The sequence below is a fragment of the Dipodomys ordii genome, unplaced genomic scaffold, assembly GCF_000151885.1.
Source record: "Dipodomys ordii isolate 6190 unplaced genomic scaffold, Dord_2.0 Scaffold20, whole genome shotgun sequence".
NCBI classification, from domain to species: Eukaryota; Metazoa; Chordata; class Mammalia; order Rodentia; family Heteromyidae; genus Dipodomys; species Dipodomys ordii.
Window position 1 is genome coordinate 3,531,763 of NW_012267236.1, and position 17,233 is coordinate 3,548,995.

The following is a 17,233-nucleotide window of genomic DNA, read 5'->3' on the forward strand; positions in this document are numbered from 1 at the left end:
CACACACACACACACACACACACACACACACACACACACACACACACACACACACTTCAACTTGGTGCAGAGACCAAAGCCTACCTCTGGAGTCGGCTATGCTGCTCCTGTGAGTTGTGTTTGTTAGTAATCGTGGAATAAAGGGTAAATTAGTGTGCTTAAAGATTTAATTTCTGTACCTAAAGATTTTTCTCACACTAAAGACTTCCCTACGTTATAATTCTGGAATGAAGAAAATAAACATTTGAAGACTCTGGAGGTGCTAGTAACTTTCTAGGAGGGCAAGTCAAATGGCGAGCATCAGGAGCACACAAAAATGCACCACTTTACTGCATGTTCCCAGCACTGCAGCTATTATCTTAACAAGTAAGTTTATTATGGATCACTGCTTTCAGTCTTCTTTTTGTGGTACTGGGGTTGAACGCGGGCATCATGCTTGCCAGGTCTACCACTGTGCCACGTCCTAGCCCTTCTTTTTTTAATCTTTGAAATTTTATTCCATAAAAGGTAGGTGCAGCTATTATTCTGAACTATGTTTCTTTCATTATTAGTGAAGTTAAGCCTTTCCATTTCCTTAAACATTTCCAAATGTTTGTGGACTAAATATATTTCCTTTCTAAGACATTTAATTTTTTTCCTTAATATATACTGAACTGATTTTTCCCAATGTGAAAAGCTGTACTGTTCATATAAACTAACACATGTTGCTAGCTCTTTCTTCTGATTCCCAGCCCAGCCCATACACTGCTTGAAAGAGAAAGTTTGCCAGGTGATGGGGGATCAGGCAGGAAGAAAGCAAGTGCCAGGCCCAGCCTGGGCTACATGGTGAGACCCAGTATTAACTCACTCTCGAACCCCCAAAACAGAAAAAAATTGAAGGAGCACCCCCAATGAGACAGAAGCTGGCTGGCTACCGACAGGGTGGAAGGTGCTAGGTGCCCAAGCTCACACAGGACATGTGACTCTTTATGCCACTTGTCACCAATGTGAAAAGAGCAACTCAGGGACTATGTGAGCACATCAGAGCAGAGCACCTGGCTAGGGTGGGGAGCAGGAAGCAGAGGCTCGGGGGCCTGGCTGACCCCCAAGAACCCCTTCCTCCTCTTCTCTCATGTGCCTAGGTGAGCTGGTGCTGAGAGTTTGGCCATGGGAAGGAAAGCTTCCTTTCACAGGGAAGGTATAACTGAGAGGTGAGCACCCAACTCAGGAGAGCTTGAGTTAGATACTGGCCTTCAGTCTCTCCCTGCAAGTACATATTATAGTACAACTGCCAATGTCCCAAGAGATGTTCACATCTACAGGGGAAAAAAACCACCCATCATAAAACATAAACTGAATAGACTGTGTGGAAAAGAATTCAAGGGAAGCCGGGCGCTGGTGGCTCAAGCCTGTCATCCTAGCTACTTAGGAGGCTGAGATCTGAGGATTGTGGTTCAAAGCCAGCCTAGGCAGGAAAGTCTGTGAGACTCTTATCTCCAATAAACCACTAGAAAACTGGAAGTGGCACTGTGGCTCAAGTGGTAGAGCGCTCGCCTTGAGCTGAAGAGCACAGGGACAGGGCCCACGCCCAGAGTTCAAGCCCCACGACCGACCAAAAAAAAAAACAAAAACAAAAACAATTCAAGGGGCAGGTTCAGAAAAAAAAAATGTTTACATCTCACAATACACGAATGCCCTCAGGAAGGTAAGAACCAAATGAATGAACAAGATCCCTTGGGTAGCACTGTACATATGAGGAAGAAAAACTGTGAGGACTCAGCTTGGCTGTCTCACGGAGAAAGATGATGTAAAGTTTGAAGGAGACTGGAAGCAGCAGTTGGTGGGGACAGGAAGTATGAGATCCTGCCAGGCACGGTGGCTCATACCTGTAATAGTAGCTACTCAGGAGGCTGAGATCAGAGGACAGAAGTTCGATGCCAGCCTAGACAGGAAAGTCTGTGAGATTCTGATCTCCAATTAACCACCAAAAAGCCAGAAGTGGAGCTGTGGCTCAAGTGGCAGAGCACCAGCAAGAGCACACGGCCCTGATTTAAGCTCGAGTACCAGCACACACCAAAAGAGTATGAGGTCCTGGAAGCCACATGAAGACAGTGTTCAAGAGGAAATAGAGATCAGTGAGGCTTAAGATGGGTGACAGGTTGAGTGAGCCATAGTCACCACTCAGACCTTGCCGAGGGCACTTTCCGTGGACGGTAGGCTGTAAGCTTACAAGCATGGGCTCCCACACCAGTGGGAGGAACCTGCTTGCCTTGAAGATCAGCAGGAAAGGGGCTGGAAACTGAGAGCCAGGGGGATATTTGCTTGCTTCTGGGGCCTAATTATTTATACAGACTTGGAAAACACTTAACTGTCAAAACCAAGGATAACAGATAAATGCATGCAGTGATATTTCTCCATTTGTAACAAATTATACAGGTAAATTTTACTCTAAAGTGGTTAGAAGAAAGGCCCCACTGCGTTCTTGTCTGAAAATTTTGCCTCATAATCTACTACTCTTGGAGCCTGTGCGCCCTTTGTGAATCTAAATGATGATTTTGAACCCTTTTCTAAGAATAGGTACATATTCACACACACAAATTTCTTTTCTTGGAATTTCAGGTGATTTTCCAAGAGAAATTTTAGTTTATCCAATCATGGTCTGAGATTCTAGTCTTTTATCAATATCACATGTAACTTGGTAAAAATCTCTCTCAGACACCAAGTCTGTGGTAATTTGTTATAGCGAGCAGTCCTCAGAAACCAATACATAGCACATACATAGAAAGACCAACTGAAGCAAATTCTTCCCAGGGCACTCAGTGGCTCTTACTTCTTCTCGACTTCAGTGCAGGAAGTAATAAACAGTCACTGTCACAGCCTGTGTCTTCTAAGGTTGATGATTCCCCCCCCAACACACACACATACACCAGTACCTTATTCGTCATTTCACCCACACTTCTCCATGCGTAAAAGGTATAAATATCAAATCTCTTGATCTTTTGTTTAATAAAGTATTGTTTTTGTGTCATAATAAAACATGAACCTTCCCCAATCTCACAAATATGGTCACCATATTTTCTTAATACTTTCATTAGTTTTTTTCAATGACAACTCGAACCAGATAGGAGCCGCATTTAAAGAGCTCTCGGCGCTGCCCTCTGCCCCAAGCCTTTTCACAACAGTCCTGGGTGCCAGACAGTCATCTTCTCCCCATTCTAGGAAACTGAGGCACGAAGTCGTGCTCAAGGCCACACAGCACATCCAAGATGTCCAACCCAGACTGCGTTTCTTACCCCATTATTCTGCTTCTTAAGAAATTCCAGTTTAAATATTTTACTCATCTGACTTAGTTTGGTTTTAAGAGTGAGACGGAACTGAAACTTTGGGTCCTAAATGTTCAGCCAACCAATCTATACATATTGACCATTCTATTTTTATACCACAGCTGTAAAACACCATCATGATAGTGTACTACACTCGCAAACCTACTTGAATCTGTTCCTGAATTCTCTCTACACACTCCATTTCACCCCTGTAGCAGATGTTAGCTTTTTATATAATAAGGATATTGTTAGCTTTAGCCTTTCCTATTTGATACAAATATTTTGTCACATATTTTTTTAGTGTGGTCATAAAAATTCCTTCCAGTTTTCTTCTACTGCTTCAGAGTTCAAGAACTCTGGTAAGCATCCACTTCTATTTCTAATTTTACTATGAGATTAAAAAAACCCAAATATTTGGCATATATTCAGTCCATTTGGAGTTCGAGTAGCATAAAATAATCTAAATAAAATTGTAAGCTTGGGTGCTTAGAGTTTTCCCAACCTTTTATTGTAGTGAAATACATGTAGCACATCATTTACTATCTTAATCACTGTTACCAGTCCAGTAGTGTTAAATATATTGATAATACTGTGCCACCATCCCCATTGCCATGCCTCTTTGCATACTGTAAAACTGACTCACTACGCACTAACTCCCCATTCCTCTTCTCCTCAACTCAACACCATTCTTTTCTGAGTCTCTGCTATTGACTTCTAGGTAGCTCTTTAAGTGGAACCATACAGGACTGGGAAGGTGGCTTAGTGGTAGAGTGCTTACCTAGCATGCATGAAGCCCTGGGTTCAATTCCTCATTACCACATACACAGAAAAAGCAGGAAGTGGCGCTGTGCCTCAAGTGGTAGAGTACTAGCCTTGAGCAAAAGGAGCTCAGGGACTGTGCCCAAGGCCCAGAGTTCGAGCCCCAAGACTGGCAAAAAAGAAAAAAATTTATGTAAGTGGAATCATACAGATTAATCTTTGTGTCTGGCCTGTTTCACAGTATAATGTCAAGGTTCACCCATGTTGCAGCATGCCAGAACTTCCTTTGTAAGGCTGGAACATTCCATTGCAGGGATACACCACATTTTGCTTATCCGTTCATCTACCAATGAACCATCCAGCCTGGACTGCTCCCCTGCTTCACTTACTGTGAGTAATGCTGCCATGGACGTGGATGTATCTGTTTTGAGCCGCTGCTTTACATTCTCCTAGGTATTTTCCCAGAGCTTCTTTTTTCAGCTATTTGAGGAGTCACCATATCACTTTCCATAGTGGCTATATCATTTTATAGTCCCACTAACATATACAAGGATACAAGGGTTCCAGTTTCTCCACATACTTGCCAATACTTGTAATTTTCTGGTTGCTTTGCTGTTGTTAGCTTTCTTAATAACAGTAATGCTAATGGATATGAGGTATATCTCATAGTTTTCATTTTCATTTCCCTAATGATTGGTGATGTTGAGCATCTTTTCATTTGCTCATTGTTCTTTACTTTGAGAAATATCTGCTCAAGTCCTTTGCCCATTTAACTAGTTCGGTTTTTGGGTTTTTTTTGCCAGTTCTGGGGCTTGAACCCAGGGCCTGGCCACTGTCCTTGGGCTTTTGTGTTCAAGGCTAGTGCTCTATCACAGTTCCAGTTCCTGCTTTCGGTATTTAATTAGAGATAGGAGTTTCCTGGACTTTCCTGCTTAGGCAGGCCTGGAAAAAAAATCCTCAGATCTCAACCTCCTGAGTAGCTAAGATTACAGGTGTGAGACACAGATGCCCAGTTGGTTTGATTTTTTTTTTGGGGGGGGGGGAGTTGGGCTTTAAGGAATTGTCTATGCAACCTACATATTAATCCCTTATCAGATATGACTTGCAAATATTCTCTCCCCCCTTTTTTGATTTGCCTGTTTATTGTTGATAGTATGTTTTGATGTACAAAAATTTTAATTTTGGTAAAATCTAGTTTGTCTGTATTTTCTTTTTTTGCCTGTATGGTTGATACCATAGAAAGAAATTGCTATGAAATCTGATATTATCAAGTCTTTGCCCTATAGTTTCTTCTCTAAGCTTCTAAGTGTTTTATAGTTTTAGCTCTGACATTTGAGTCTTTGACCCATTCGGAGCTAATTTTGTTTTTTTTTGGTCGTAGTGCCTGAACTCTGGACCTGGGCACTGTCCCTCAGCACTTAAGCTCAAGGCTAGAGCTCTACCACTTGAGCCATAGTACCACTTCTGACTTTTTCTGCTTATGTGGTGCTGAGGAATCGAAACCAGGGCCTCATGCACGCAAGGCAAGCGTTCTACTACTGAGCCACCTTCCCAGCCACTCAGAGCTAATTTTTATATAAGGTGTTAGGTAAGGGTTCCCCTTAATTTTTTTGCCTGTGGACACCAGCACAACTTGTTGAAACTATTGTCCTTTGCCCAATGAATGGTTTTGGCTCTCAGAATCATTTGATCATATATGCAAGGGTTTATTCTGGGGTTCTCTATCTAATCTACCACACGTGTGTCTATGCTAGCATCACTGTATTGATTACTGTAACTTTTTAGTAGGCTTTGAAATCAAGAAACTTAAGTTTTTCAGCTTAGTTCTTATTTTTTAAGATTGTTTTGACTACCTAAAATTCTTTGAGATTCCACATGAACTTAAAGAGAGAGTTTTCTATTTCTGCAAAAACTGTACCGGGGTTTTGATAGAGGTGGCACCAAATTCTGTAGATCACTTGTAAAATACTGGTAACATAATAATGGTAAGCCTTCAATCCATGAGCATGGAATATTTGCATTTACCTATATCATCTTTAATTTCTCTCAGAAGTGTCCTGCAGTTGTCACTATACAGGTCTTTACTTCCTTGGTTACCATCTGATGCTGTTGTAAATAGAAATGTTTTCAAAACTTCCTTTTTGGTTATTGTAAGTGTATAGAAATACAACTTAACTTTTTATGTGTTGACTTTGTATTCTGCTACCCTGCAGAATTCAGTTATTTTGTCTAACAGCTATTTGTGGATTTTTTTATTTTTTGCATGTAAGATCATAATATTGCCAAACAGTTAATTTTACTTCTTCCCTTTCAATTTTTTCCCATTTACTTGTTTTTCTTGACCAAATGCTCTTGCTAGACCTTCTAGTATAGTGTTAAATAATGAATGAAGGCATCCTTAATGTTAAGAAAAAAGCTTTCAGTCTTTTATCACTGACAATTACAGTCACTGTGGGTTTGCTTCAAATGCTGCTCTTATTATGTTAAGGTAGTTTCCTTCTGTTCGTAGTTCATTGGATGTTTTTATTAGGAAGAGTTACGATATTTTCTGCTTCAACTGAGATGAACATGTGTGGGGTTTTTACTTCATTTTGTTAATGTGGTGTATTATGTTAATTCTCATATGTTGAACTATCCTCATACTGCAAATATAAATGTCATTTGGATTTGGTGTGTAATACTTCCAATAAGCTGCCAAATCAGATTTGTTAATGTTCTTTTAGGGGCTTTTATACCAATGCTCATTAAGGGATATGAGTATATAGTTTTCTTTCCTTTAGTATCTTTGGCTTTGATATCAAGATTTTTTTTTAAATGTTTGGTCAAATTCACCAATAAAGCCATTGGATCCAGCCTTTCTTTTGTTGGGATATTTATAGTTACTCATTCGATTTCCTTTCTAATTATAAACCTATTCCTTGTGTCTTGGTAGGTTTTGAGTTTCTATGACTTTGTCCATATGACCTAGGTTAGCTGATTTATTGGTAAACAACTGCTCATAGAACGCTTTTGCAATTCTATTTATTTCTGAAGACCAGTAATAATGTCCCCGTTTTCATTTCTTATTTTAGTAATGTGAATGTTACTTCATCTAATGATTGTCAATTGTATTTCAAAGAACCAACTTTCAGTTTCACTGATTTTCCCTATTGTTTTTCTATTCTCTACTTCACGAATCCCTGATCTAATCTTTATTATTTTCTTTCTACTAATTTGGGGTTTAATTTGTTCTTCTTTTTCTAGTTCTTTAAACTGTAAGTTCATTGAAAATCTTTCCTGTGATTTTTTTTTTCTTTTGGTGGGAAGAGCTTGTTAGTCAGTACTAGGGTTTGAAATTCAGAACCTTACACCAGGTAAGCAAGTGATTTACCACTTGAGCCAGGACCCCCAGCCCTTTTGTGCTTTGTGTGTTTTTGTGCTGGTCATGGAACATGAACTCAGGGCCTAGACATTGTAGTTAACTGGACATTAGAGACTTAGGGACTTTCCTGCCAGGACTGGCTTCAACCTGCAATACTGAGATCTCAGCCTCCTAAGTAGCAAGGATACAGGCATGGGCCACCAGCACCTGGCAACTTTTGTTATTTTTTAAATAGGGTTTCCCTACTTGTCACTGCTGCTCTGGACCGTGTATAGCTAGCATGACAGATGAGAGCTAGTGTGACCAACTTTTTATTAGTTGAGATGAGGTCTTGCAAACTTTTGTCTCAGGGTTGCTCTAACTGCAATCCTCTAGGTCTCAAGTCTACAGAGTGAGTGGTTAGGACTTTTCAGACATGGGCTGCTTATATCCAGCTTCCCTGAGCATTACTTACAGAATATATTTGTGGTTACAAATTTCTTTGGCTTTTCTTTACCTAAGGATATGCTAATGTAGCCGGGCGCTGGTGGCTCACGCCTGTAATCCTCGCTACTCAGGAGGCTGAGATCTGAGGATCGCAGTTCAAAGCCAGCCCGGGCAGGAGAGACTGTGAGACTCCTATCTCCAATAAACCACCAGAAAACTGGAAGTGGCGCTGTAGCTCAAGTGGTAGAGCGCTCGCCTTGAGCTGAAGAGCTGAGGGACAGCGCCCAGGCCCAGAGTTCAAGCCCCACGGCCGACAAAAAAAAAGAATATCTCAATGTCTCAAAGTGCTGTTTTTTGTTGTTGTTGTTGTTTTTGTTTTCTAGTACAGCATTGTGTTTTGTGAGGCTTTAGCACAATATGAGCCTATTGCTTTATGGCTCCCAGAGTTTCAGATGAAAAATCTGCTGGTAATTTTATTGAGGATCCCTTGTATGTGACTAGTAGGAAATTTTGTCTTAATTAGTATACAAGTCCCCATAGTCCCTTATACCCTACTCAAACCAATAACATGCCACCAAGTCCATGTAACAACCCCTTACCCACATTCTAATTTATTTAGGTGAAATAACCTTTGTTTCATTCTTTTATTTCTCATCTTTATCACAGATAGTGCTTAGAGAATTCAGCAAGTAGAGAATGACTATGAAGAACCAACACTGAAACAATTGCATGAAAGGAAAAAAAAAAAAACATTTGAATACTTATCTTGGGGTTCACTCCCCTAACATCAACTTACCTGACCTTTTCTGCTTGACTCAGACATATACTAGTCATTACAAATAAGGGAAACCATGGGACCTATGTTTCTTTGGGCCTGCCTTACTTCCCTTAATATAATTTTTTTCCGTTATGTCGAAAAACGAACTTTGGTGGGGGATTGGGGGAGAGGATCGGGTGGGGAGGAGTATGGGAAGGGATGGGAAGGGGAAACAAAGAGGAGGCAACAATGCTTGATAAAAAATGTACCCGTTATCTTGCCCATGTAATTGTAACTCCTCTGTATGGTACTCTCACAATGAAAAAAAAAAAGAGGGGGAAGGATTGTGGGGGGGGAGGCTGGGAAGGGAGGTGAAGGGTAAACAAAGGAGGGGCTGTAATGCTTGGTAAGAAATGTATGCATTATCCTGCCCATGTAGTTGTAACCCCTCTGTACAGTATGTTCACAAATTAAAAAAAAAAAAAAAAAAAAAAGAACCAACACTGACCCTTGAAGAGTTAAGGGCCTCTCATCTAAAGAAGCAGCAAGTCTAGCATAAAAGCTGAAAAATCTCCACAAAGGGAAAAGCATACTAACACTAACCTTACAGTGCTTAGTTAAATCTCATCAAATTTTGGCTGAATGCTCAAAGCTGTGGCCCTCACATCCTGGAGGTCCTCATAGCAGGAAGGGCAGGGTTGCCCTGGATCCAGTCACAAAAACTTCCAGGAGGGCTCCAGGCCAGGAAAAAAGTAACTTTCCACCTCCCCTGCTTAGAGCTCTCTAAGTAAATTGCTGTTTCCTTGTCTGATAACCCTTACCCTCAGCTTCCTCAAACCTCAGTTGAGGGGGGGGGGGAAGAGAGAGAGAGAGAGTTTAGTATTTTTCCTTCAGAAAAACAAGTCCAATCAACTAACCAATCAATCAATCAAACAAAAATCTTTTTACAGTTTGGAAAGGGCTTTAGATTAAATAAGCCTTCTCCTAATCCCAAAGAACATACCACATGGAGATCCAGACAGAGACCACTACCAAATATACATGAATACATATGAATATGTAACAATCAAGATACACAAAGCTAACATTTAAGATCTGTGTACCTAGCCAGGTGCTGGTGGTTACACCTGTAATCCTAACTATTTAGAAAGCTGAGATCTGAGGATCATGGTTCAAAGCCAGCCTGGGCAGGAAAGTCCGTGAGACTCTTTTTTTTTTTAAATTTTAACAGCTTAATTTTGAAATGTTAGACTCATAATAGTCTGCAAAATAGTACAGAAATAGTACAGAAAGTACTTGAGTGTATTTTAGACAACTTTCCCAGAGGATAATTAATACAACTATAATGTATTTATCAAAACCAGAAAATTGATACTGGAATAGTATTTTTAAAACTGCATACATTATTCATACCAAATCATTTTATAACTAAGAAATTAGCATTAGGGTGACATTGACGTTGTTGAAAAAGAAATGTATTCTACCTGACTTATGTAACTATAACCCATCAGTAGATTATAAAAACAATAAAAATTACCTTTATAATTAAAAAAAATTAGGCTCTTCCCTGAGTAAGATCTGTCTAGAAGTAGATTCATGGCAGTATTTCTAATAGTAGAAACCTGCAACACTGAACAAGTACTTAAGGTACATGAACACGAGACATACAAAAGTAGACATAAATATCCAGAAGAGCCTCACAGAAAGCATTCCTAGGTTTTACTAGTTAAAATGAGGACACAGAGGAAAAAAAGATCAATGATAATACAGAAGTAAATATGCTCATGCTCTTGCTACCAAAAAAAAAAGTATTTTTTTCTAATTTAATTCCTGTCTGTATTAAAATGAGAATGAAATCATACATTCTCATATACCCACAAGAGAACAAATAGAATCACAATAATCCACATCTATAAAGAAGTAGAAAAGGAATAAAAAGAATTTTAAAGCGAATTAAAATAGAATGGGGTCAGATTGTGTCAAAGGTAAGAATATCAGAGATTTTTGCAGACAACTGTTGCCAAACACATAGAGTCAAATTAAGTAAAAATTCTTTACTCAAGATAAAAATATCCCCAGCACTGTATCACTTGTCCTGGTGCACACAGACTAGCTGTCACAAAGTATGATGATAGACAATGTGCTGGGAAGCTGGGTATGCCTGAGTCTCCTGATCCATGGGGACCGTGTGTCAGTGACCATCTAACCTCTTGGCCCGACTTGCCGGAGGCTCTATCATACCTTCTGGACAAGGCCTTCAGAATTCTGACACAGGGCTGGTGATCTCATCACACTATTCCTAAATCTAAGCACCCAAGAGTTCTTTGTTAAGGTGCTAAAGAGATCAGCTTACCTAAGCAAGTCAGTGGTTATCTATTGGTTATGTTCTCAGTAACAGTTTCCTAATAAGTCCAGACGTGAAAACTGAGCTAACAACTCTAACATCTAACATCTGTAAAGTATGCTGTGCTTCTCAAAGTGTGTGTTTTCATGCAATATGCCCAAGAAGAGGACTATTCTTGGTCTTGGGTGCACAGAGTAGGCCTGCAGAAAGGAATCAAGTATCCAATTGTCATCATTCATTGATTTACCCTATCTAACTTCCACAAACTCATATTGCAAATGCATCTAAATGTTCATACTCATCCAGACACAGACGGCTTACACCTGTAATCCTAGCTACTCAGGAGGCTGAGATCTGCCTCAGGCAGATCCTGCCAGATCCTGCCAGCTCAGGCAGGAATGTCTATGAAATTCTTATCTCCAATTAACTAAAAAAGAAGAAAAACCTAAAGTGGAGCTGTAGCTCAAGGGTATAGTGCCAGCCTTATATGAAAATGCTGAGACAGTGTCCAGGCCCTGAGTTCAAGCCCCAGTACCAGCACATAAATACATACATACATACATACATATACATAAATGTTCACACTCAGATCTGAGATCCTATTATGAAAAGAAAAGAATATCTCATTCTGAAACTGTGAAACAAAGGAAGGATAACAGGAAAAAGAAATTAAAATATTAGCTGGTAACGAGTTTAAATAGTTCTAATAGTTTTATATAGCAAACAAATTTTATTTAGTCAGGTATAACATTAGAAAATTTTAAATGGGAAACAGAATGATTTGGCTGTGGTTTTAAAATACGCTGTGATTAAAGGAGTAAGAGCTAGGAATAAATATGACTACTGAAATATGTTTGAAATAGCGCTTCAAGATAATGGCTAAATCAAGGCAACTCAAATTCTGTTTTGGTGTTTTTTTTGTTTTTTGGTCCCCTTTACTGAAAAAAATGCTCCAAGATGTTACCGTGCATTTTGGGTCCTTTCAATCATCCTTGGGGAAGACGCATGAAATATTTCTAGGCAAGTGTTCTTATCATTCCAGTGCATTTAGTTTGGTATATAATATGTCAAATTGATAACTGAAAGTATTATATTTAGGATCAAATAACTTTTCAGCTTTTTTTTTTTTTTGCCAGTCCTGAAACTTGAACTCAGGGCCTGGGCACATTCCCTCAGCTTCTTTTGCACAAGGCTAGCACTCTACCACTTGAGCCACAGCACCACTTCCGGGTTTTTCTGCTTATGTGGCAAGGAGGAATCAAACCCAGGGCTTCATGTATGCTAGGCAAGCATGCTACCACTAAGTCACATTCCCAGCCCCTCTCAGCATATTTTTGCCAGTGTTGCCTCCGCTGATACCACTCTGACTATCAATAAAATTATTCCAAATGTTACAGCTCCCCATACATTAGCAGATATTCAAATACAATGCCTAAACATTAGCAAGAAATTCTTTCATTCTGAGAGAGAATGAGACTCCTAAGCTGGGAATAGGGTGAGAAAAAGGAAATTTTAATTTCCCTAATACCTGTTCAGCTATGGAAATTACAAAGGAAAGGAACAATCCAGACAATCTATTTTTTTTTTTTTTTGGTCGGTCGTCGGGCTTGAACTCTTCAGCTCAAGGCAAATGCTCTAGCGCTTGAGCTACAGTGCCACCCTAGACAATCTATTTTATTCTATGTGAACATCCTCCTTTTGCTTGAACTGGGCACTGTCCTGAGCTTCTTTTGCTCTCTACCACTTGCTCTTTAGCACTCTGTCACTTGAGCCACAGTGCCATTTCCGGCCTTTTCTGTTTATGTGGTACAGAGGAATTGAATCCAGGGTTTCATGCATGCTAGGCAACCACTCTACCACTAAACCACATTCCCAGCCCTCTAGGTCAGCAACTTTAGGAAAGTGATTATTTCACATGCTTATATTTGCCTCTCAGGCATAGTTAGCAAGAAGATTTGGCATATTTGAGGCATTTATGGCAACTAAAAGTAGCATCACCTTGGTAATTTCATAACTATGAAACACCTTTATGAAATAATCTGTAAATAGTTATTGTGCATGATACCATTAGTGCCTTTAAGATACGGAATTAATAAGCAGGGAGATATACATATAAGCTACAGCTTATTAGCAGTATAAGTCTATCCCACATCACTATGGTGGAAATTAGCTGAGCTAACACATACAAAGGGCTTACCACAGTATTGGACACGGAGCAGCCCTCAGTAGCTGTGAGTTACTATTACTTCACTGTGTCCACTGTGACTTGCTTTCTGTGCCTTGGGAAGCAGAGAACATGACATAGAGAAGACAGGAAAGCCCCTTCCTGCAATGCATTACGCTGTAACCCACACAAGTCCATCTCTTGAGGGGGGACAGGGGCCTAGACTAGCCATCTGGGATCTTTAAATAGAACTAATTCCTATTCAAGACACACATGAAAGGATGATCAGAATTTTTCATGATCCAAAAAGTCAATCTTGGGTGTCAATTGTTATTCTCAGTGAATACAAAGGAATTCTGCGGTCTAAAATACAGATTTAAAGAGGAAACCCCATTGGCACCACAAAGAGCAGATGAATTAGAACTCAAAGAGCAGATTCGTGACATCTGAGTGAATAAGGAAGCCAAGTCCAAGACTATGAAGGAAGAGACAGGATAGCCAAGCAGCCGGCAGTAAAACCAACCAGGGTGACAAGTAAAGCCAGAGGTTCCCATCAGGAAGGAGGGAGTTTTAGACCTCCTTCTCATTTGAGCTACACACTTACTTAGCCCAGCCAGAAGAATTCCATGGGAACAAAGTACCTTCTTCCATTGATAGTTTGTGGCTCTAAAGAGTGCCATAACTGAGCATATAATGATGTCTAAATGAGGAAAAAAACATAATGGATTTCAAATACAAACATGGAATATAATGCCAATGTAAATAATTCACATTCTCCCTGAGATTATTACGAATAAGTTTCAGAAAGCTTTCTTAGTAAAGAAAGATCTTAGTATTCTCAGTGAGTGTACTACAATCTGTTTTGAGCCTCCAGATGTCCTGGGCCAAGGGGCAAAGAGTAGAGGAGAAAGAATATGTAGCCGTATGAACAGGACAAATACTAGATTTCTAGGGGCTATGCACACTGATCTGCTAGAGCACCTATCTCTTGTAAGATGCAAAACTCTGTCCTGTCTCCATTTACATTCCCTCCCTCCCTCCCTCCCTTCCTCCCTCCCTTCCTTCCTTCCTTTCTACAGATGGGGGAAATCAAATTCAAAACCTCATAGTACTGGACAAGAACCACTGAGCCACACTCCCAACTTCTATTTACCTTTTAAGCCATCTATATACAGTGAAATCCCTTCCTTCTATAATGGGTGCTCAATAAGTAATATTACAAAGAAAGCAAAAGACAAAGAAGAAGAACGGAAGAATAATTGAAAAAGTTAATGTAGCTCCCCCAAGTGAGTTTTACTTGAAGTTACACGTCTTTCCAGGGAATTGCATAGAACCCAACCTTGAGGATGGCTTGGTCAGTTATATAGCTGTCCTTGCAAGATGGTGGGGCTAGGGCTCTAAGACAGGGCTGAAATAAGCTGAATTTTAGAACAACTTGGACAGATAACAGAGGTATGATGATGGAAGTATTATTATCACGTTTATTTATTTCCGTTTTCTTGCAATTCCAAACATATCATCTTAAATAACATTGTGATGATCACAAATGTTGAAGTATTCAATTTTTCTAGCCCTCTGACTTCATAACCCATATATCCCCACCATGCCTATGTTTGTATGCTGTTTTTGGTCATGAAAATACAAAAGGTCTTGCTTAACCTGTTAACAAACACAGCAGCTGCAAATGTCCTATAATTTTTGAAAACATAATGTCATTTCACTGGAAAGAGGAGCATCTCTTAAACATTGACCAGAAAATGTTATCCATCCTTTATGTTGCTCATGCAATAAATGCTTGTTAAAAGAGTGAATAAATAAGCATAGAATTTGTTCCAGCTATACGTCATATACTGAGTTACCTGAAGACATAACTTATGCAAAGAACATTCTAGTTAGTTCCTCTAAGCTGACCATATGTTCGTAAACCGTAAGTCCAAGTTTTTATAGCTGGGTTGCAGTGACATTGTTTATGACTGTGTTACCACACTGAAATTGAAACCTGTGAATAACAGACCATTTGACTAGAGAAAGTAAGTCTCTCCACAGATGATGTGTTTAACAAGACACATGCAATACTTAAGGAAACAATTTGTATTATATAATCAAGTATTAATATAAAACACAAGCCGAAACAAGAAAACATGAATATCCTACCTGAACATCTTTGTATTTGTCTCGTAAATCCAACAGCCGGTGATAAGCTTTGATGGCTTCTGAAAATTCCCCGACGTCCGTGCTGGTGAGGATGTAGTTCTCCCAGATCTGCCAGTGTTCATAGTTACACTTGAGAGCTTCTTGTAGAGTTCTGAAAGCTTTGACTCTAGCAAAGATCACATTTTAAAAATGAACCTTTTTTAAAAAATTAGAATACAACATAACTGTTTAGTATGCTAATGTGAACCAGCGGTCCATCATTCTTATCAATAAACAGAACCAGAGGCCCACATAGTCCTAACCAGCTCAAACTTTCCTATAAAATCTGACAGACCCTTTAGCATACATAGCATACCTACAGAAATATTCCTTTCCTAACCTATTTACTGGTAATAGGACATTATTTTATAACTAGGGGCCAGTCTCACCATCCCCAGAAGGCCCAAACCCAAAGCCTAGTTAGCATAAGTGCAAGCCTGCAAGCCAAAAAAATAGGGACATGAAAGTAGTCAAGAGGTTACGGGTGAGGTCAAAAACAAAACAAAAAGTTCTTCATACTCTAAACCAAACTACAAAACAAAATTCTACCACCTGTGGGGAAAAGCTACACTAGAAACAACAGTGTACAAAATTACCAAGCAAGACATAAACAAAACTGTAACAATATATGTCAAGTGTGGTGGTACATTCTTATAATCCCAGCACTTGGGAGGCTTGAGGAAGGAGTATCAGGTCAGCCTGAGCTACACAGTGAGGTTCTGTCTCAAAAAGAAAAGAAACTATATGGGGCTGGGAAGGTGGCTCAGTGGTAGAGTGCTTGCCTTGCATGCCTGAGGCCCTGGGTTCGATTCCTCAGCACCACATAAGCAAAAAGAAAAAAGCCGGAAGTGGTGCTGTGGCTCAAGTGGTAGAGTGCTAGCCTTGAGCTGAAGAGCTGAGGGACAGCGCCCAGGCCCAGGGTTCAGGCCCCATGACCGGACCCAAAAAAAAAAAAAACACCTATCAAATATTTAAACAAATTTGTTTATAACAAACACTGAAAGAGACAAAAGAAATAATTTACATTTTAAAAGAGTAAGAGCTTGTGAAATAAAACCAGGTAGAAATGAAAGATCGTGGAGATGTGACCAAGAACCAACTGGACATTTCAGAATTATAAGAAACATCAAAACAAAACAAAATCAACAGGGGACTAAAACTAGGCTGCAGAATGTCAAAGAAAAAACTTGTGAACTAGAAGAGAATATTGAGGAATTTCAGATTAATAAACAGAAGAACAGTGAAGAAACAGAATGAGATAAGATTCAGATATACATCTGGCAGAAAAAGAGAGTACCCGGCCTACTGACCAACCCTAAGTAAAAAACACATAAAAGGATCCCTTCTTAAAAAAAATAAAAGGGGAAGCCGGGTGCCCGTGGCTCATCCCTGTGATCCTAATCAGGAGGTTGTAATCTGAGGATCCCAGTTCAAAGATAGCCTAGGCAAAACAGTTTATGAGACTTATCTCCAATTAACCACCAAAAAGCAGGAAGTGATGCTGTAACTCAAGTGGTAGAGCACCAGCTTTGAGTGAAAAATCTAAGACAGAAACAATACCCTGGGCCCTGAGTTCAAACCCCAGTACAGGCACACACACACACAAAAAAACAGTAATGTTAATAATTTACTTCTGGTCTTGTATCCTACTTTTATACAGACATGAATGCAGCTGTAGAAAGGCAAGCAAGGGTTAACAAGAGGCCAAGGAACCCTATGCAAGAAATGTCCATACAGAATAGCTAAAATTATTGAGCTAGAAGACCAGGTAGAAGATCCTATGGTGCTTTATCTGGGTCACTAGGAAGAAGCACTGAGAGCACTCTACAACTCTGCCAGGCATTTCCCCTGCCACTGCTTACAACCAAAGAAGTCTCTGATAGGAATGTCTTCTGAAGAAAATGACAGATCAAACAGCACTTCTCGT

The 17,233-nt window shown here is 39.7% G+C and overlaps 1 protein-coding gene across 1 annotated transcript in view; it reads right to left on the reverse strand.

Moving 5' to 3' along the window:
- Nucleotides 1–17,233, reverse strand: part of Ttc27 (tetratricopeptide repeat domain 27) — a 133,994-nt gene that overhangs the window by 16,085 nt on the left and 100,676 nt on the right. Inside the window, exon 15 of the mRNA XM_013013524.1 lies at nucleotides 15,268–15,433. Within this exon, the coding sequence (XP_012868978.1) occupies nucleotides 15,268–15,433 (166 nt within the window). The remainder of the gene's footprint in view (nucleotides 1–15,267; nucleotides 15,434–17,233) is intronic.